Here is a 21,641-nt window from a genome sequence, read left to right as displayed (position 1 = left end):
GGAATAGAAGAGATATTGGAGAATAGAATAGAATAGAATAAATATTGGAATATGGAATAGAATGGAATAGAATAGAATAAATATTGGAATATGGAATGGAATAGCATAGCATAGAATAGAATAGAATAGAATAAATATTGGAATATGGAATAGAAGAGATATTGGAGAATAGAATAGAATAGAATAGAATAAATATTGGAATATGGAATGGAATAGAATGGAATAGAAGAGATATTGGAGAATAGAATAGAATAAATATTGGAATATGAAATGGAATAGAGTGGAATAGAATAAATATTGGAATATGGAATGGAATAGCATAGAATAGAATAAACATTGGAATATGGAATAGAAGAGATATTGGAGAATAGAATAGAATAAATATTGGAATATGGAATGGAATAGAAGAGATATTGGAGAATAGAATAGAATAAATATTGGAATATGGAATAGAAGAGATATTGGAGAATAGAATAGAATAGAATAGAATAAATATTGGAATATGGAATGGAATAGAATGGAATAGAAGAGATATTGGAGAATAGAATAGAATAGAATAGAATAAATATTGGAATATGGAATGGAATAGAATGGAATAGAAGAGATATTGGAGAATAGAATAAAATAGAATAGAATAATATAAATATTGGAATATGAAGTGGAATAGAATGGAATAGAATAGAATATTGGAAAATTGGACAGGCAGCTTTATTGTCACTTTGAAAGTACATTAATTGGCATACATTACAATGAAATGTCACACAGCTCTCAAAGGGTCACCACCTCCAATGTACACTACATGAACATGACAAACATAATAAATAAATAAGTCTCCGTATACCTACATCTATTCTATGAGCCAGAGAAACAGCACCACTTTGGATGTAGACATGTTCATGGGGAGAAAAATGAATCCTGGGGTTGACCAGATGGATGGCGTATAGGGAGCAAAGCTCTCCTGATAGAAACACTTTGAAACCGGGGGGGGGGGGGGGGGGGATTGCCTTATGAAACTTTTTCTCACTTTACAACCATTGCAGCATCCCCATGGCCATGTGATCAAAACCCAGGTGCTCGGCCACCGGCTCGTATTTATGACGGCCGCAGTGTCCCACGGTCGCGCGATCTCTTCTGACACGCAAAGTCAAGGGGGGTGGGGTGGGGGGAGCCCGATTCACTTTAACAACTGCCGTGATTCGTTTGAACAACCGCGGCAAGGGAGGCCGTTAAACGGGGGCCAAACTCAACTTGACAACTCGCTGTCTTAGCCGCAGAAACGTTGGGCTCAATGTGTGGTCGTAAGTTGGAGGACCCCCTGTATCCCAAAGAGTCTTGTCGGAACGGCCGGCCTTCAGTCTGTTCTCGAAGGCAAGCAGAGTCCAGGCTGTGTGCCCCCGTGGGGGAGGAGGGGGGGCGATGCCATTGCATCAGCAGCACCAAAACAACTGGTGATCCGGCTTCTTGGTGGGATGAGGGTGGAGGGACATGGGGCCCTCCACTACCAGGTGAAAAGGTTGGCACTTTGCAGTCCGGTTCCTGGAGGGGGGGCTTTACAGGGATGGGGGGGGGGCAGAGGAGAAGGGGGATGAGGGACTAAGAGGGTGGATGTGAGCCAGATCCCCTCTGCTTCCGTGGGGTGGGCAAGTGGGGGGGGGAGCGTCCCAGCTGCCTTTCAGTCCCAGGCCTGGTGGGGCTGCATCTCAGCCTTCCCAAACAAGCCAACCTGGAGAACTTTGCCTCCCCCCCAAAAATTGCTTTAAAACAGGGGTCTCCAATCTTGGCAAATTTAAGCCTGGTGGACTTCATCTCCCAGAATTCCCCAGCCAGCTTATCCACAAATCTTCAAGAGAGGAAGGAGTTAGGAAGGAAGGGAGGGACAGAGAAGGGAAGGAGATGGAAGGAAGGAAGGAGTTAGGAAGGAAGGGAGGGAGGGAGATGGAAGGGAGGAAGGAGTTAGGGAGGGAGGGAGGGAGGGAGATGGAAGGGAGGGAGGGACAGAGAAGGGAAGGAGATGGAAGGAAGGAAGGAGTTAGGTAGGGAGGGTGGGAGATGGAAGGGAGGAAGGAGGGAGGGAGTTGGAAGGGAGGGAAGGAGTTAGGAAGGGAGAAAGGGATGGACAGAGAAGGACAGAAGGGAGGGAGGGAGATAGGAAGGAAGGAAGGCAAGGACGGAGAAGGGACGGATGGAGATGGGGGAAGGAAGGAGTTAGGAAGGGAGGGAGGGAGGAAAGAAGGGAGGGAGGGAGGGAGGGAGATGGGGGAAGGAAGGAAGGAAGGCCTTCCAGAATTCCTCTCCCTGGAGTTTGGGGCTTCAGCTTTGCTGGCTGGGGAATTCTGGGAGTTGAAGTCCGCCAGGCTTAAAGTTGCCAAGCTTGGAGACCCCCTACTTTGAAAAGACCCCCTACTTTGAAAAGCACCCGTGATTCTCTTGTCTCTTATCCAGAGTTAAACCTTTGGTTTTGAAGTGCTTGTGTTTTTCTTTTCTTTTGTGTGTATGTTTCCCTGCCTTCCCCCCCCCCTCACCCCACTTCTTCCTCCTTCCCCCTCCCTCCCCATTGGTTTTCTTCCCCACCCCCCCACCCCCCATCCTAACCCCCCCACCCTCTGGCTTGCCAGGGCCTGGGAAGACTTTCATGGCCTGGTGAACATCAGCGGCCGCTGAAATGAGCATCCTCCCTCCCTCTCACAGGCCCAGGGTAGGGCATCATCTTTCTTCTTAAACCATTATGGGATGTACCTCTCAGCCAGAGGTTCTGCCCTCTTTCTCCCTCCCTCCCCCCCCCCCCGGCACCATTCGCACTCACTCCGAGGGAGCTGCAGATCCATTTCTAAACCCTGCAGCCTTGAGATACTCCAGGCTGGCTAGTTCTTTTCCCTTAATCCATGGCTTTTTCTTTTGAAATAAAAAGTATGCCACTTTTCACCCTTACAGGGTCAGAGAGGTGTCTTTTAAATGTGACCAAGCCAAATTCTTTTGCCCCCGAGCAGCTCTGAACCAGCCATGTTAAATCCCATCCTTAACCAAACTAAAGATATTTTATTCCTTTGCTTGGAAACCTGCAGGGGATGATCCTTTATGGGAGGGTCTCATGGAAGATGAGATTTTTTTTGGGGGGGCAGGATAAATTCATGGGGCATCCAGGCCCCCTAATAACACCTTACCTGACCCCTGTGAGAGAGCGCCTGGCTTGTTGCCGAAGCCCTTCCAAGGCTGAGAGGTACATCCCCCTCGCTTGCTTGTGTTGTGTGGATGTGGGACCATCGATTGGGGAGGGTGGAAGGGCCCCAGTCCAGCCAGCTTACCACCTCACCTGCCAACGGAGGTGGCAAACCGGCAGTCCGGGCACAACCTGCCCGCTCCAAATTTCCCCTTTTCAAAACGCAACACACAAACCGAGACGGTCTTCTGGCAGGTGTGGCCACGTGGTCCCAGAGTCTTCCATCCAATTTGGCCGATTGACTTGCTGCCACAAAAGTGTGTCTGTTGGAGAACTGAGGTTCAGCGAAAGAATAGCAATAGCACTTGAACTTGTATACTGCTTTATAGTGTTTTACAGTCCTACAGATGGTATTCAGCCGCTTCGATAGCAGTGGGAATCGTGGGTGGTTTAAGGAGGGGTTAACCCGGCTCTATGCTGTCCTATTTCGGCACATTTTCAAGCCACGCGCAGGCATGCAAGCCATGCGTGCCATCAAAGCGCATGCGCGGAAGGCCGAGCGAATGCGTGGATGCGCGCACTCACATTTGCGAACTGGTAGGGAAAGTAAGTGAATACCACCCGTGGCTCTTTCTAAGCGGTTTACAAATTGGCGGATTCTCTCCAACACTCTGGATCCTCATTTGACGAACCTGGGAAGGCTGAGTCCATCTTGAGCCGGTCAAAATCAAACTGCTGCCTTCTATCTGCTGCGTCAGTGCGGCTGAAAGAGGGAGGGAAGAAGAGAATGGTGGCGCAGTGATTAGAAGGCAGGATTGCAGGCTGACACTGCCCACTGCCAGGAGCTTGATCCTGACTACCATGTTTCCCCGAAAATATGACAGGGTCTTATTTTCTTTTTACTTACAAAATATGGCCTTGGGCTTATCATAGGGGAGGGCTTATTGTTTTGGGGTTGCTGCTCCCTTGCAAACTGGCTCCCGAAGAGCCGGGCACATCCTCAAGGGCGAAGCAGCCATGAGGTGACCAAGATCACGAGCAACTGCACGGCAAACCCCCTCTCCAGCCAGGCAGAGCACCATTCACTGACCAAGGGGGTATCCCTAAGGCGCCAAACCACGTGGCGCTCTGCCCGCTCCCCAGCTCCCGCGGCTTGGCACATAAGGGATACCCCCTAGGTCAGTGCATGGAGCTCTGCCAGGCTGGAGAAGGGTTGCGCGGGCGCCTGTTCCACCCCCAGCAGGCATGCCTCCTAGCCTCAACATGTCCGGGCCCAGCTCTTCCTGCATCCGCTGCCGCTGCCGGGCTCCAAGCATAACGTCTTCTCCAGTTCCAAACTCCCAAACTCGGCTGCCGAGTCTTCCAGCAGCAGCCGCTCTAGGAGTGCGCTCTGTGGTTGTTGGCTGGCTGCTGGAAGACTGTCCGGAAGACTCTTACAGAGTCTCTTACGGAGAAGACGTTATGCTCGGGCGCGCGGCAGCGGCTGCTGCAGGGAGAGCTGGACCCGGACATGTTGAGGCAAGGGAGCAGCCGCTCGGCAACTTCCCCCTCTGGCCAGGCAGAACGCCACTCCCCAACCTAGCGGTATCCCGAAGGCACCGAGCAATGTGAACGCCTTTCTCCCCCCACCCGGCTCCTGTGGCTTGGCGCCTTCAGGATACCGCTATGTCAGTGAACAGTGCTTTGCCTGGCCGGGGGGGGGGGTTGTCCAGGGGGTTTGTTTTCGGGGGTGGGCTTATATTTTTGCCCACGTGAAAAATGTAGCAAGGCTTTAATTTCAGGACAGGTTGTATTTTCGGGGAAACACGGTAGCTCAAGGTCGACTCAGCCTTCCAAAGTCAGTAAAATGAGGACCCACATTGTTGGGGGGGACAATATGCTGATTCCATAAACCCCTTACAGAGGGATGTAAAGCACTATGAAGTGTATGAGTCTGTTATTGCTATTAAATGTCTATGCCCCGAAGACTGAGGGGGGCAGAGAGCATCGTCAGCACCCACTGAGGGTCACCTGATCGTGATCCCCGCCCCTCAGGTTTTGGGAAGGAGAAGGACCAGGGGACCATCCCAAAACCAAATTAGCCAGGACAATCCTGGTGGCTGTTTCAGGGCTCCCTTCGGTTTTGTGTTTTGTTTTTTTTTAATTTCATGTTTTGTTCATTTCGTTTTGCTGCTGTTGCTGTTGTCAACGTGTTACTTGTGGTGTCACAGGGCGAGGTGGGGGCCGGGCTCATCCCTGATCCTGAGGAGCAAATTCCCAACCTTGCTTTGATCTGCCTTGATGGTTGGCTCCACTGCGAAGATCTTCCTCCTGGGCCTTTCCTTCTCTGTGGTCGCTAAACGTGTTTCATTTCTAAGTGTCCGCCCGGCCCTAATGGGAGGAAGAAGGATCAAAGAACGGAAGACTCCCTTAGATACACTCCTGTATCAGGAGTGCCTACAACAGGGTTCAACCTTGGCAACTTGAAGACTTGGGGATGTTGTGACAGTGAAGAGGAGAAACATGGGCCAGTCCTGGGGGCTGAGGAAACCTCAGACGAGGGTGCTGCGTCGGAGGCAGAGAGGGAGAACTAGACAGCAGTGTGCCCATGCGCAGAGCTGCCAGAAGACAAGAACAACTCAGAAAGCAGGGTCACAAAGCCACACCTTGGAGGTGGTTGGCCCCTCCCAGAGGAAACAAAAGAAGCGCGAACGGGCAGGGGGCTTTTGCAGGAAACAATTCATGCCTTCGGTTGTTTCAAGAGTGGAAAGTTCTGTTTGTGACTATAAGAGACTCTGTGCTAAGTTTTGCCTTGCCCCTCGTATGGAAACTAGCTAATCTGGCAGTTCTCCAAGCGAGATAAGGTGCGTGTGGATAAACATTCCTCTGAAAGACTTGTTTGCCAAAGCCTTGCTGACTCTGAATGAAAGGAATTCACAGTCGTGTAAATGAAAGAGGTTTTGTCGGGACCAAGACTTTGCTTCATGCTTTTTAAGGAAGCCTAGGCCAGAACAGTGGACTTCAACTCCCGGAATTCCCCAGCCAGCCAATTCTGGGAGTTGAAGTTTACAAGTCTTCAAGTTGCCAAAGGTGGACACCAGTGGCCTACATTTAGACTTTTGGCTAGGGCAGCCCAATTTAAGCCCTTCCCTCTGGGTTTTATGCACATCACACATGAACGTTGCACTGCTGCGACCACTGTCCGCTGTTGTGACCGCTCTCTTGATTTCCATGTGCCACCCCCTGTGGGTTCATCTGCTTTCCATTAACTAGTTAATCTCGGAACCTTAGATTGCCGGAGCAAGCAACTCGGCTTACAAAATGCCAAACTTTTGAGCAGGAAGTCGGGAGGGGTGGGGGAGGGGACTGCCTGGAACAACAACAACACACAAAAAAAAACCCCACAATAAAAGTCCAGGAAGAGCGCCTGACCAGGTGTTGGTTTTATTACCTTCCATCAGTAGCAAGCTTTGTTGGCATTGTGCAACAATTACACAGGTACTCAAACCACCTTGATAGACTACAGAGGATTGAAATGTTTGGTTGCACAAGTGTTTGCTCCTTTTTTTTTCTTTAGCAATCACAGTACAAGGCTGGGCTTGAGGTGGGCGCCAGCCTTTACCTTTTTTGAAATATTGATATAGAAATAGATAATAGATATAGATATACCATATTTTTCACAGTATAAGATGCTCCAAAGTATAAGATGCACCTAGCTTTTGGGGAGGAAAACAAGGAGGGGGGGGCATATCTGCCTCTGCCTCCCAGCAATTTGCCTCCTTGCATTAAACAGCAAAAAGTACAGAAGATATACACTGTTTGTAGTGTTACATTTCAGACTATACTTGTGCAGATGCTTTCTGGAAGTATACGTTATTCTCTGCTATTTAAAAGAAGATACAATAGCACTGGGCCTCTTCGGATCAAGCATTTCTTTTAAAAAGCTTCTTCATTTTGTTAAGTTGTCTAGAACAATAATAAAGCAGTCTTTAAAAAATAAGGGTAATTGAACATCCTATAGGCATTTATAGTTATTGACTTACCTCCTTGCAGCAAACAGCCTGTTTCAGTTTAGCCTGATTAGAAGAAAAAAAATCTGCCTCTGTCTCCCAACAATTTGTCTCCTTGCAGCAAACAGCCTGTTTCACTTTCAGTTCAGCAAGGGCCTCCCAATGATCAGCTGTTTCAGGCTGCAGGGATTGCCATAGCCTATTGCTGCCTCTGCAAGCCCCATTTTCCCGTTTGCTGCAAGGAGGCAAATTGCTGGGAGGCAGAGGCCAAAGGGTGGGGGCCGGTGGGTGGGTGGGGCTACATTCAGTGTATAAGACGCAGCCAAATTTTCACCACTTTTTTGGGGGGGAAGGTGCATCTTATTTTCCAAAAAATACGGTAGATAGATAGATATAGATAGATATTATTTCCCTCCAGGTGTTCCCTCTTATCTAGCTGTTGCCTTTGAAGGCAGCTGAATGAGACAACTCACTTCCCAATTACTCGCTACAGAACAATTCGACAATTCAATTTCAATCATTTGAAATCATTTTAAAAATAATTTTAATTTTGGTCATTCCCATTTCATTTTGTCCTTCCTTTGGTCTCCTTGTTTTAATAGCAATTAACACTTGCACTTGCATGCCGATTCAGAGAGCTTTAGAGCCCTCTCTTAGCAGTCTACAGCAGGGGTCCCTAAGCTCTGGGCCACGGGCCACTACCGGGCCACTGCCTATTTGCAACTGGGCCATGTAAGTGGCAGGCCAGTGTTCCCATGTGTGCATGCAGCTCAATTTGCACTTGTTGCACATGCATGTGTGTGCCAGCTTGGGCAAATCAAGTTACACACACACATATGTCCCGGCCCAATGCTCATGCAACCCAGTTCCCCTCTCCCGCCCCCCCCCCTCCCGCCCCAAACTGGGCTGCGAAGCCACAATGTTTGGGGGACCACTGGTCTACAGACTCAGCATATTGCTCCCCCAGCAATCTGGGTCCTCATTTTACTGACCTCAGAAGAATGGAAAGTTGAGTCAACCTTGAGCCGATCAGGATCGAACTGCTGGCAGTCAGCAGAGGCAGACTGCAAGACTGCATCCTTACCCCCATGCCACTTCGGCTCTGAATGATTGTATTCCAACTTTTCTTCGATATTAGTAATAACTCTTGTCTGATGGCGTGTTATCCCGCAGCGAGTTGGACATGGCAAGGTGTCGTAGACCAGGGGAGTCTAAACCTTTACTTTTTTTTTTTTACTTTTTTTTTAGATTTTTATACCGCCTCCTCTCCCCAAAGGGACTCGGGGTGGTGTACAGTCAAATAAAAACACATCAATAAATAGAAAATACAAACACAAAGAGGAGGCAATAAGAAACTGTACATATCTGCAGTAAAGTAGTTAAAAGCAATATTTAAATACCCTAAAAATACCCAATTAAAATATCTGCCAGGAGGTAGAATAAAACTATAAATGGGCCAGGCCAGCTAAACGGAACAGGTGAGTCTTCAGTTTTTGTCGAAAGGAGCGGAAGTCGGTGGTGGTTCTGATATCGGGGGGGAGGTCATTCCAGAGGGTTGGGCCCATCACAGAGAAGGCTCTACTCCTAGGTGCCGCCCGTTGGCATTGCTTAGTGGACGGCACCCGGAGGAGTCCTTCCCTGTGAGAGCGAATCGGTCGCAGGGAAGTGTGTGGTAGGATGCGATCCTGCAAGTACCTAGGTCCTGAGCCATGGAGCGCTTTAAAGATGGTAATTAACACCTTGAAACGCACTCGAAAGACCACAGGCAGCCAGTGCAGCTCGCGCAGGAGCGGTGTTACATGGGAGTACCTAGTACTCCAAATAATAGCCCGTGCGGCTGCGTTCTGGACTAGCTGCAGTCTTCGAGCGCGTCCCAAGGGAAGCCCCATGTAGAGGGCATTGCAGTAGTCCAGCCGAGACGTCACCAGTGCATGAGTGACCGTGCGTAGGGCATCCCGGTCCAGTAGGGGGCGCAATTGGCGCACCAGGCGAACCTGGTGGAACGCCCCCCTTGCCACGGCTGCCACATGATCATCCATTGACAGCCGGGCATCTAGGAGGACGCCCAAATTGCGCGCCCGCTCCACAGGGGGCAATTGCTCGCCCCCTATGGTCAGTGATGGAATCAACTGACTGAACCGGGGTGCCGGTAGCCACAGCCACTCGGTCTTGGAGGGGTTGAGCTTGAGTCTGTTGTCCCCCATCCAGACCCCGATGGCTTCCAAACACCGGGTCATCACCTCGACAGCCTCGTTGGGGTGGTCTGGGGTGGAAATGTACAGCTGCGTATCATCAGCGTACAGATGATACTCCACCCCAAAACCACGGATGATCTCCCCCAGCGGCTTCACATATGCATTGAACAGGAGGGGCGAGAGGACCGACCCTTGAGGCACCCCACAAGTGAGTGACCTCAGGGTCGACCTCTGCCCCCCTGCCAACACACATTGCGTCCGGTCAGAGAGGTAGGAGCCGAACCACCGCAGAACGGTGCCTCCAACTCCCATCCCCCCCAGCCGGCGCAATAGGATACCATGGTCGATGGTATCAAAAGCCGCCGAGAGATCTAATAGGACCAGGATAGAGGAACAACCCCTATCTCTGGCCCTCCAGAGATCATCGACCAACGCGACCAAGGCCGTCTCCGTGCTGTGTCCGGGCCGGAAGCCGGACTGGCGTGGGTCTAGATATTCGGATCCCTCAAGTTGTCGTGGAAACTGCTGTGCCACCACATTCTCTACAACCTTCGCCAAAAAGGGAAGGTTGGAGACTGGACGATAATTAGCTAGCTCCATCGGGTCAAGGGAAGGCCTCTTGAGTAAGGGCCTCACCACCGCCTCTTTCAAGGCGGCAGGCAAGGACCCCTCACCCAACGAGGCGTTCACCAAGCCCAGTAGCCAGCCTCGTGTCACTTCCCAGGATGCCAGTACCAACCAGGAGGGACACGGGTCCATTAAACATGTGGTCGGTCGCAGCCGTCCATGCAACCTATCCAAATCCTCGGGGGCAACAGAATCAAACTCCTCCCAGAATGGTCTCACAAGACTCACTGTTGGCGGCTCCTCTGGTCCACTGAAGGGGGCCCATCCGCTCCGTATCTGAGCGATTTTGTCCTGCAGATATTCCCCAAACTCCTCTGCTCTGCCCTGTAAAGGGGCTTCCCGCGTCCTCTGTGATAAGAGAGAGCGGGTCACCCGAAACAGGGCGGCAGGGCGGTTATCGGCGGACGCAATAAGAGTGGCGCAATGTCTGCGTTTGGCCACTCTTAATGCCACAAGGTAAGTCCGTGAATAGGCTCTTACCTGTGTTCGGTCAGATTCGGAGCGTGAGGACCTCCACCTGCCCTCTAGGCGTCTCCTATGGCGCTTCATCACCCTCAGGTCCTCAGTAAACCAAGGAGCCCGGGTGGGTTGTTGCCGCAGGAGAGGCCGCAAAGGCGCAACTCGGTCCAGGGCCCCAGTGGCCGCCCTATTCCAGGCGGCCACTAGGTTCTCGGAGCGAGAGCGGGTCAGGGCTACAGGGAATGGCCCAAGCTCCGTCTGGAACCTATCCGGTTCCATCAGGCGCCTGGGGCGGTACCAACTTGGACAGTTTGGTTCCGCCTCCTCGCGGTGGGGGGTAGCGCCAGGGAAGTCCAGCCGGAGACATGAGTGATCTGACCATGACAGGGGGGTAATGGTTACATCCCCTCTTCCCAGATCACTCGTCCACTGTTCAGATACAAAAACAAGGTCCAGAATGTGGCCACCTTCGTGTGTGGGGTCCTGAATTAATTGGGTCAGGTCCATGGCTGTCATGGAAGCCATGAACTCCCGAGCTACCTCGGATGCTTCCCCCGTCGACGGCAAGTTGAAATCCCCCATAACCACAAGCTTGGGGGTCTCAACTGCCGTCTCTGAGATCAGCTCGAGTAGCTCGGGCAGGGCTGCTGACGCATAGCGAGGAGCCAAGTATACAATCAGCAAGCCCCACTGCCTCCCTGGGCCCCATTTCACACCAAGGGACTCACATCCGGGTATCTGAGGTACAGTGAACTCCCTCGGCTCTAGACATTCCCGTATAACTACCGCCACCCCACCACCCTTACCCAGGGCCCGAGGCTGATGGAATGCACGGAAACCCGGTGGGCACATTTCCACGAGGGGTAAACCACCCTCGTGGCCCAACCAGGTCTCCGTTATCCCTGCAAGGTCCAGCTCCCCCTCTGAGATCAGCTCATTAATGAGGGGGGCCTTGTTGGTCACGGACCTTGCATTGCAGAGCATCAGCCGCAGGCCCTGGCTCTGTAGTTCCTGACCACCTAGATTGCGGGGGTTGGTACAAACGACCGGGTGTAACCAACAACCACGGTCTCCCAACCGACGTTGTGGTCTTCTCCTGTCCTCGCATCCCCTCCTCCCCGCGACCGATGTAATAAGACAACCCTCTATTGGAATGTTCTTTCCCCTCCCCCCCTCCACCACACTCACTTCCCTCCTAGACTCACCTGTTTGCCTGGCACTGGCCCCCCTCCTGGCCAGATTTCCCCCCCACCCTAAAACCCTCCCTGGAACCCCCTAAAAAGGATAAAAAACATTTATTTAAAAACCCCCTAAGCTTCCGTTTCTTCCACCTCTCGGGGTCTATAAACCCGTCATCAAGGCGGGCCCTTACAAGCGACAAGGGCCATGCCTGCGAGAGGGGGGACTCCTGCAGGCGGAGCAAATCTAGCCTCGAATAAATAATCTTAAAAGATCTTAAAAACACGATGGGGTCAAGGTGCTGTGGATGGTGAGTGGTCAGTCAAAAAAAGAGAAGAGTAATCGAACGTCCAAGTGGTGGTCTGGGTGGTAGAGAGATGGTCCAAAGGGTGGTAGCAGCCTAGATGATCCTAGATGGGTGGGAGTTCATAGAGAGAGTTTGTAGAAAGTAATCTAGAGTTCTTAAGGAATGGGGTTCCCAATTGGGAGGGGGACGATGTTCTTGGGGGCAGATGGTCTTGGCCTAGACATCCCTGTGGCCTACCCATGGCCCTGATATAGGGCTTCGGGTGGCCCCCGGTGTTCCAGGCCGCCCCCAGCCGCCCCCAACCTCCATTCCAATCCTGCTCTCTCATGACCCCCACCCAAAATCCAGATGTTGGTGGGTCTCACCCAATGTCCTAATGATGTTCCTGGCATCCATGTCAGCTCTTTCAGCGGCTGCTGCTGTTGGTGCCAGCCTCTCTCCTTCCAGCATCCTTCCAGCGTCGCTGCAGCTGCAGTCGCCCCGGGGGCCGGATCCGGGTGCGGGGTGCTTAGATCTGGCCCACGTGTCCTCCCTGAAAACAGTGAAAGACTGGCCTGCGGTGATTCTTACCAGGGAAAACAGAGTTCGGGGGGGGGCTGTGCACAGCGCCCCAGAGCTCCGTTTTCACTAGCAGAGAGCTGCAAGAGGCTAAATAAGGAGCCTTGATGACTGACGTCAAGCTGGCCATGCCCCTACCCATCCCCCCTGAGGTCAAACCCAACCCTGATGTGGCCCTCAGTGAAGTCGAGTTTGATATCCCTGTCCTAGACCCTGAAAGCAGCTTGTAGTTTCACCCAGGCTGAGCACTGTGCCAACCTGCAGCCAGGCCAACGAAAATGGATCCTTTGGGGGTGCTCTCTGGGTGTGGGGGAAACGATTGGCATCGTTTCGGCTCCCTGCGGGCTGCTGAGCCTGCCTGGCAAAGGGCTCCGTGTCCATCTGACGACTTGGCCTATTACACGCATTGCCCCTTCCTCCCGTAGGGAGCCATGAGTTAAGTCTGCTCTGCTCTTTTCAAAGAGAGATGCTCTAGATGGCGAACCTTTCATGGCTCGCGTGCCAAAAGCAGGAGGTGCGCAGGGGGGTCGTACCCAGGCGTGCCACACCCATAATGCTATGCGCACGACCCCAGCGTGCATGACCAGCGCTCCCCCCCCCCATTTTTGGCGTGCTTTTTTCGTCCTCGTGAGGCTTTATAGGAGCCTGGGGAGGGCGAAAAGAGCCTCCCCCGCCCCAACGGAGGCCTTCCAGAGGCTTCTGGAGCTTCCTTGAAGCCTCCAGAGCGCAAAAAAACGGCCCTACAAGCAAACGAAGTCCATTCCCAAACTGTAGGGCTGGTTTTTCACACTCCGGAGGAAGCCTCCGGAGGGTGAAAAATGGTCTCAAAAGGAGGCCGAAGACACGTGCCTTGACAAATGGCTCCGTGTGCCACAGGTTTGCCATCACGGCTCTAGATAGAAGTCACAAAGTAGGAATGGGCCACGGTGGACGTGCATGAAAGGGAGAAGGATGAAACCAGAGTGGTCTGCTTCATGGGGGGAAGGGGAGAGTAATTCAGTCCCGTGAAAGGAGAGTTTGCAGGCTGACCGTTTTGACGTGGTAGATGCTTCCCAGATATCTTACCCCGGAGTTCCCCCACAGTTCTGAGTTTGTGGACCAGGGGGAAAGTGTGGGGAGGGGATGGTTCCGTGTGAGCTACTCTCAGGAGCAGCTCCATTTACTCAAACCTTGCGCACCCTGCTCTCTCGAATGGAGCGCAGGCGCTCGCCCGCTTCTCACACAGATGAGGACGGGGGGTGCCTGCGGTTGCACGGTCTTGCCAGCCGTTTCTGTGGCCCTGTTGCAAACCCCTCAACGGCCTACGAGTGGGGCCACGGCCCACAGATTGGGGACCCCTGTCTTTAAGACCACCATCTGCTCCCCTCCCCCTCCCCCCCCCATTCCTCCAGCCCGCAGAGCCACAAGAAAGGTGCTCTGTGAGGTTTGGAGGGCATCCAAAATGGGGGAACGTTTGGCCCCCTCCTTCCCGCCTCCCATGGCGAGGGTTAACCAGAAGCCCTTTCGACACGCCATCATCTCATTTGCGCCGGGACCTTCTTTATGATGCAAAAGGCCATCAAATCTTAACAAGCCGGCTGGCCGGGCGCTTTTCCTGCCCTTAATGGGCTGTTAGCTGCATTCATGCGCCCTCAGGGTCTGAGCAGAAAGAGAGTTGCTTGGCAGTCTGTAGCGCACCCTCGACAGGCAGCCACCGGAGAGGCCTAATGGGTTCCAAGAATTATTTTGCTGCTTCTGCAAGGGAGAGAATCGCCCCACTCCCAAGCTTAGCTCATGACCGTGTTTTCCCCGAGAATAAGACAGGGGCTTATTTTCTTTTGACCCCTGAAATAAGCGCTTGGCCTTATTTTCGGGGAGGTCTTATTCTTTTTGAGGTGCAGGAGGCGGCAAGCGTGGTCACCTCATAGCTGCTGCTGTGTGGCAATATTTTCAGGGAGGGCTTATTTTAGCACCTGCGCTCAAAAGCCCAATTGGGCTTTTCTTTTTACCTGCCTATTCGCCCGAACCGGCAGGAAAAAAATACCTTGAAAAGTGAAAAACACTTGGCCACGCCCACCCAGTCCCATGACCCTCCCACCACCAAGCCACGCCCACAGAACCAATGGCAAAAAAAATTTGAGATTTCACCATTGCCGGGGAGGTCTCATTTCCAGGGGAAACGTGGGAGTTTCCTGTCGCTCACAAACTCGGTGCGGTTATTACATCTTGGCGGGAAGCCTCACGGTCTGTTTTACTCCTTTGTTTTGCAGGGATAACTCCAGCTTCCGAAACACCAAGATCACATTGTGACAAGGAAGTGAGGACGTGACCCCAACCGGCTCTTCCTCGGTGCGGCCTGGAGACGTGGGGGAAAGCGCCTCCCTCGACGCCCTGCAGTTAAAGTTTGCGGGACGGCCTGGACCTTTGACCCTTCAAGACGGCTTTTTCACCCACGTCAAAGACTGACCTTCCGGAAGACCAGGGACCTGCCAGTGCCGAGCAGGGAAAACTGTCCTCGGCAGTTCCTCGGGGACCCTTCCCCACCCGGCTTCCCTCCGGGTAGCTCCTCTTGTTCAGGGCCCACGTCTGCCTGGAGGGTTTCCAGTATTATGAGGGTCTCGGCTGCGGCAGAGGCCGTCGGAGAATTGGCACCCCTTCCTCTGCCAATAAACCATTCGGCTCCTAGTTGATCCTCCTCCTCCTCCTTGCGTCTCGTTTGTGAAATGGGGGATGTGGGGATCTGGTTTAGAAAGCCGGCCGAGCCCGCGTGGTAAGTCCCTTCTTGGATTTGCAGCAGATCAAACGGGTGAATGCAAGCGAGGGGCCAGGTGGCATTACTTTGGAATTAATTGTCCAGGGCCCTGGTGGCTCAGTGGTTAGAGGGCAGCATTTCAGGCAAATTCTGTCCACAGCCAGGAGTTTGATCTTGAGCAGCTCAAGGTCGACTCAGCCTTCCGTCCTTCCGAGGTGGGTAAAATGAGGAGCCAGATTGTTGGGGGCAATTATGCTAACTCAGTAAACCGCTTAGAGAGGGCTGTAAAAGCTCTGTGAAGAGGGATATAATTTGAAGTGCTATTGCTCTGCCTGCCTGCCTGTCTCCCTTCTTGTTTACATCCTTCCTTCCTCCTCCCCTCCTTCCTCCCTTCCTCCCTCCCTCCTTCCCTTCTGCCTCCTTCCCTCCCTCCCTTCTCTCCTTCTCTTCCTTCCTTCCATCCTTCCTTGCGCAGGGGTTAGAAGGCACTATTGCAAGCAAACTCTGCCTGCAGTCTGGAGTTCAAGCCTGATCAGCTCAAGGTTGACTCAGCCTTCCATCCTTCTGATGGACCCAGATTTTGGGGGGGCAAGAGGCTGATGCTTTAAACCGCTTAGAGAAGGGCTGTGAAGCAGTATATAAATCTAAGGGCTAGTGCTCTTTCTGCCTGCCTCCCTTCTTCTTTACATCCTTCCTTCCTCCTACCCTCCTTCCTCACTCACTCCTTCCTTTCTGCCTCCTTCCCTTCTTCCTCGTGCAGTAGTTAGAATGCACTATTGCAAGCAAACTCTGCCCACTGCCAAGAGTTCAATCCAGTTTAAGGTCGACTCAGCCTTCCGTCCTTCCGAGGTGGGTAAAACGAGGACCCAGATTGTTGGGGGCAAGAGGCTGGCTCTGTAAACCGCTTAGGGAAGGCTGTGAAGCGGTCTATAAGTCTAAGGGCCAGGGTTAATTGGTCTCAGTTCGATGCTCCAATGGACCCCTCTGAAAGAGACTTATATCCCAGTTTTGAACTTCCAATGGCTTCCCTTGCAATCACATAATCGTATTTTGGGAGCTGGACAACCTGTCCTCATTTTCAATCATTTCCAGCATGCTGAGTCCCACGGCCCCAATTTATGACATTTTTTTTTGGGGGGGTGGGGAACCCAACATTTGCTTCCACTTTCCAGCAACAAACACCCGTTGGCTGAAGTGGGTTCGTTTAACGATTGCCATGTTCGCTTGATGACTGCGGAATTCAGTTAGCAACCATGGTGTTCGCTTAATGGCCGTGCAACAACAGTCAGGAAAATCAGGCACAGTGGCATGGTCCCCCACTTAATGACTGGCGTGACTTAAACTGTAATTGCAGGCTCGTTTTCAGTCATAAATCGAGGACGACTTCTAACAGTAAGAATCCAGATGTTCCTCCAATCCATTGACCAACAAAGGGGATTTGACAGCAACATTGCCCAAATTTAAAGTACAACCAACAGGTGTGTTGGACCACAAGGCCCATAATTCCCTATCAGCTGACTGGCTGGGAGATAAGTCGGTTCCAAGCTTTAAATTCCTCTTTGGGGAAGCACTTCCTGCAGACCAGAGATAAGAGTTGGAAATCAAATACCGCCTTAATCTGCTTTCACTCAGCTTGGGCTACATCCTGTCCCCTGTCAAGAGCCATGAAAAAGAAGAGGAGGAAGAGAAGAAGAAGAAGAGAAGAAGAAGAGAATAGAGGAAGAAGAGGAAAGGAGGAGGGGGAGAAGAAGAGAAGAAAAGAGAAGAAGAAGAAGAAAAGGAAAAGAATAGAAAAGATTGGATTGGATTGGATTTATATGCCGCCCTTCTCCCAAAGGACTCAGGGTGGCGTACAACATTTAAAAAATACATATCACAAAAGTTAAAAGGAAATTAGATAAGTATCCAAAAAACAAACCCAATTAATATAACAATAACATTTTAAAAATGAGTTAAAATTAACAGGCCAGGCCGGCTTGCTGGAAAAGCCAACTTTTTAGGGCGCGTCAGAAGGACCGGAGGTCGGGGATTATGCGAAGCTCCGGGGGCAGCTCATTCCAGAGGGAAGGCGCTCCCACAGAGAAGGCTCTCCCCCTGGGGGTCACCAGCCGACACTGTCTGGCCGACGGCACCCTGAAGAGGCCAACCCCGTGGGATCGTACTGGACGGTGGGAGGCTACTGGTGGCAGTAGGTGGTCTCGCAGGTACCCTGGGCCTAAGCCATGGAGCGCTTTAAAGGTCATCATTAATACCTTGAATCGCACCCGGAAAACAACCGGCAACCAGTGCAGGCCGCCTAAAAGGGGTGTAACATGGGAGCACCTAGGTACCCCCATGACAACCCGTGCGGCCACATTCTGGACCAGCTGAAGCCTCCGGGTGCTCTTCAAGGGCAGCCCCATGTAGAGAGCATTGCAGTAGTCCAGGCGAGAAAAGAAGAACAGAAGGAGAAGAAGAACGAGGGAGGCCAGTGCATTTCAAAAGCCTTCTTGTTGGCAAGAGTCCATGATCAGGACATCCTCATGACTCCATGGGCCTCAAATGGCCTCTACCCAAATGATGATGTGCAATGACTCCACAACATCTGATGGAAACAACTAAGTACATAGTAGCTTGCTGATGCCAACAGGCCCAAGTCCAGAGGCTGGGGAATCCTGGCAGTTGAAGTCCATATATTTTAGTATGAATGAATGAGCTGGAAGGGACCTTGGAGGTCTTCTAGTCCAGCCCCCTGCTCAAGCAGGAGACCCTCTACCATTTCAGACAAGTGGCTGCCCAGTCTCTTCTTAAAAAGCCTTCACTGATGAAACACCCAGGACTTCTGGAGCTAAGCTCTTCCACTGATTAATTGTTCTCGCTTTTAGGAAGTTCCTCCTCAGTTCCAGGTTGCTTCTCTCTCTCTGATTAGTTTCCATCCCTTGTTTCTGGTCTTGGACAACTATTTGACCCCCTCTTCTTTGGGGCAGCCCCTCAGATACTGGGATACTGCTATCATGTCACCCCTAGTTCTTCTCTTCTTTAGACTAGCCAGATCCAAAACCTGCAGTCGTTCTTCCTATGTTTTAGTCTTCAGGCCTTTGATCATCTTAGTTGCCAAAGTTGAGAAACGGGGCTCTGGGGTCCCTTACTAAGAGGATCCATTCTCAGAGCAGGAAGAACTCCCTGCCTGTAGGCTGAGCTCAAGCCAGCAAGTCTTGACCAAATTTCCTTCTTGTAATTTAAATGGGATAAGCGTCCTAAAGGCACTCAAGAGCAAAGCAAAACGCCATTGATTTTCCTTTCCTCTTTTTTTATTGCTTATCTATTTGGTGGGATGTGTCTGCCCGCAGAATCGCAGGATCATTACGTAATTGTGTGTGTGTGTGTGTGTGTGTGTGATGTCTTTGCCGTTATTCCCCTGCTCCCTAAGAAACGCCTGGCGCATCTCCGGTGCCTTTTTCTGTGACTCAGGCTCACTCAGTGACTGAGGGAAGGAAGGAGAGTGAAGCTTGATGGTTTGTTAACCATGACAAGGATGGAAGGGGCAGACAAGGAGCTGGGAAAGAGTGGGAAAGAAGGGGGTTGCAAGAGACCTGGGGGGGGGAGGTGCCAATGTAAGCCCCAAGAGAGGAGAAGGAAGGAAAGGGAAAGGGGAGGAAGGAAACAGAAAAAAGTAAGGAAGACCAATTTAAGAAGACGTAGGGAAAGTATTGTAAGGTTATATGATTGCTGGGTAAGAGAGACAAAGAGAAGGAAAGGAAGGAAGAGAGAGAGTAAAAGAAAGGAAAGGAAAAAGGAAGGAAGGAAGGAAGAAAAGCCCATTTAGAAGATGCAGGAATGGTACTGTAAGGTTGTATGATTACCGGGTAAGAGAGAAAGAAAGAGAAGGAAAGAAAGAAAAGAAAAAAGGAAAGGAAGGCCTATTTAGAAGATGGAGGAATGGTATTTAAGATTATATGATTACTGGATAAGAGAGAAAGAATGAGAGAGAGAGAGAAGGAAAGAGGAAGTTAGTGAAAGAAAAAAGAAAAATGCCCCCCACTGAATCTCTCTCCCTCCATCCTGCTCTCTCCAACACAAGCAATCAAATTAAAAGCAAACTTGAGTCACGCTCCCATCTCTGAAATAAAAGTTGCAGGAAAATCTCAGAAACGGCTTTCATTAAGGGAGACGCAGAGCTCTTCAGCCCTCCTGCTCTTGGGATCAAAGGACCGTCGTCTTACCCACCCCGAGACTTTTATCTCTGCTTCAATGGTGGTTCTCCTCTTTGTGGTGAAATCTTATCACGAACCAGGAGTAGCTGAATAAAGTAATGAGGGAGATGAAAACGGAGGGTTTTTCATCATTTTTGTATCCTGGCCACTTTGATACGGCTTCCTGAGTTCGTTCCTTGCGATGTGCAAACATCAGTCAGTTTTGGAGTAAAGTATCTCCCCTGGATCAGCCCCGTGTCTTGTGGCAGCAGACTTTGACGATGAGGAGGTTGGGGGGGAACATGGGCCAGCCCTGGAGTCTGGGGAGAGCTCTGCATCAGAAGCAGAGAGAGAGCCAGAGCCATCTGACATTTCCCAGCTGCCTTCGGAGTCGGAGATAAGTGGGGAGGAAGAACAGCTAGAGCCTGTTCCAGATGTGCACGTGCGCAGAGCTGTCAGGAGAGGAGAACAATTGAGGCTAAGGAGTCAACTTGGGAAGAAAGGCACATGTGGATGCTGAATGCCCTTTCCTCGCTGGGGAATACAATACAATACAATAGCAGAGTTGGAAGGGACCTTGGAGGTCTTCTAGTCCAACCCCCTGCCTAGGCAGGAAACCCTATACCATTTCAGACAAATGGTTATCCAACATCTTCTTAAAGACTTCCAGTGTTGGGGCATTCACAACTTCTGGAGGCAATTTCTGTTCCACTGATTAATTGTTCTAACTGCCAGGAAATTTCTCCTCAGTTCTAAGTTGCTTCTCTCCTTGATTAGTTTCCACCCATTGCTTCTTGTTCTGCCCTCAGGTGCCTTGGAGAATAGTTTGACTCCCTCTTCTTTGTGGCAACCTGTGAGATACTGGAACAATGCTATCATGTCTCCCCTGGTCCTTCTTTTCATTAAATTAGGCCTACCCAGTTCCTGTAACCATTCGTCATAGATTTGATAATAAATCAAAGGAAAGGAGAGTGGTGGTTGTAAGAAGTAACCATTTGGATTTCTGTCCAAAGATTTGCTCATGGTGGTTTGAGAGACAGCTTGGCAGAATTTAATTTACAGCTTTGTGGCTGGAAGCCAATTATCCAAGGACTGATAAGGTCTGTTATTGCAATGAACCCTTGGAAGGATTGTTGCCGGGACTTTTCTGTGTTTGAATGCCATGAATTCACAATAGTTAAATAAAGAGGGGTTGTTTTTTTCAGGACAAGGGGTTCTGTTTCTTGGTTCTGCCTAGGCTCGGTCAGGACACCCTGGATTGCTTTAGCATCCGTCGATTGGGACGCTACACAACCGGATATAATCCGCATCAGGCCACTGAACCCATACGAGGCCAACACTAAGCAAGCATCGTTTGGGTATACAAGCAGTCCTGACTTATGACCACAACTGAGCCCCAAACCTCCATTGAAAAGCCTCTCAGTGGTTAAGTGAGTCTTGCTCCATTTTGCAAACTTCCTTGCCGCAGTTGTTAAGTTGGCAACACAGTTGTTAAGGGAATCTGACTCCCCCCCCCCTCCATTGACTTGGCTTGTCAGAAGATCCCAAAAAGGGGACCGAGTACAATGGTGGGTTTTGAATAATTCCCCCAAAGGTTTGCAGCACGCTCACTTTATGAGTGTGCACGCCTTCTGCACATGTCTTCTGCACATGCGCTTTCCTTGCATGTGCAATTTGCGTGCATGCACACGGCTTCGAAAACGTGGCTAAATAGGAGAGCATAGAGCCAGGGCAGGTGGGCAGGCCCACCCGCAGGTCACCACTACCGGTTTGCCTGAACTGGTTTGCCGATCCGGCTGAATGCCACCTCTGATTACATGACTCCCGGGACTGCCTGTCATTGGATGCACCCGGAGGGTATGGTATGAGGAAACTTGTTTTGTAAGGTGAGCCGTATGTGCCAGGATCCCTTGTGAGCCCCTGTTAAGCCTAAACTAGATCTGGGAGCAAAGGTGGGTTCCTGCCAGTTCTAACCTCTTCTATAGAAGAGGTTCCACAAATCTACCGTGCCGTTTAGAACCGGTTCCAGCTCCCTCCCCCGCCCGTCCGCACATCATCAAGATGAAGAGCGAGAGGAGGAATTCTGGGAGTCGAAGTCCACAAATCTTAAAGCTGTCAAGTTTGAACACCCCTGGGGTTTTTTTCCCTTAAAGGGTTAGGGGTGCAAGGGTCTTGTAACTTGACAGCCTTAAGACTTGCACACTCCAATGCCAGAGTTCCTGAGCCAACATGACTGGAGGAGGAATTCTGGGAGTTGAAGTCCACAA

The 21,641-nt window shown here is 51.1% G+C and overlaps 1 protein-coding gene across 6 annotated transcripts in view; it reads left to right on the top strand.

Annotated features, from left to right (window-relative positions):
* The window catches only part of EIF4E2 (eukaryotic translation initiation factor 4E family member 2), a 57,024-nt gene extending 41,879 nt beyond the window's left edge, over window positions 1-15,145 (top strand). For 4 of the 6 annotated variants that reach the window (XM_081956138.1, XM_081956136.1, XM_081956137.1 and 1 more), the window contains 2 exons: window positions 2,616-2,695; window positions 14,721-15,145. In XM_081956138.1, coding sequence (XP_081812264.1) covers window positions 2,616-2,661 — 46 coding nt within the window. In that variant the 3' untranslated portion in view covers window positions 2,662-2,695; window positions 14,721-15,145. The remainder of the gene's footprint in view (window positions 1-2,615; window positions 2,696-14,720) is intronic. The other 2 variants (XM_081956139.1, XM_081956135.1) reach the window with 1 other exon arrangement.
* The last annotated feature ends 6,496 nt before the right edge of the window (window positions 15,146-21,641 follow it).

The sequence above is a fragment of the Natrix helvetica genome (assembly GCF_964273705.1).
Source record: "Natrix helvetica genome assembly, chromosome: 5".
In the NCBI taxonomy this organism is placed as follows: Eukaryota; Metazoa; Chordata; class Lepidosauria; order Squamata; family Natricidae; genus Natrix; species Natrix helvetica.
The sequence above is the reverse complement of the archived record's forward strand: the minus strand, read 5'-3'. Positions and strand labels throughout refer to the sequence as shown.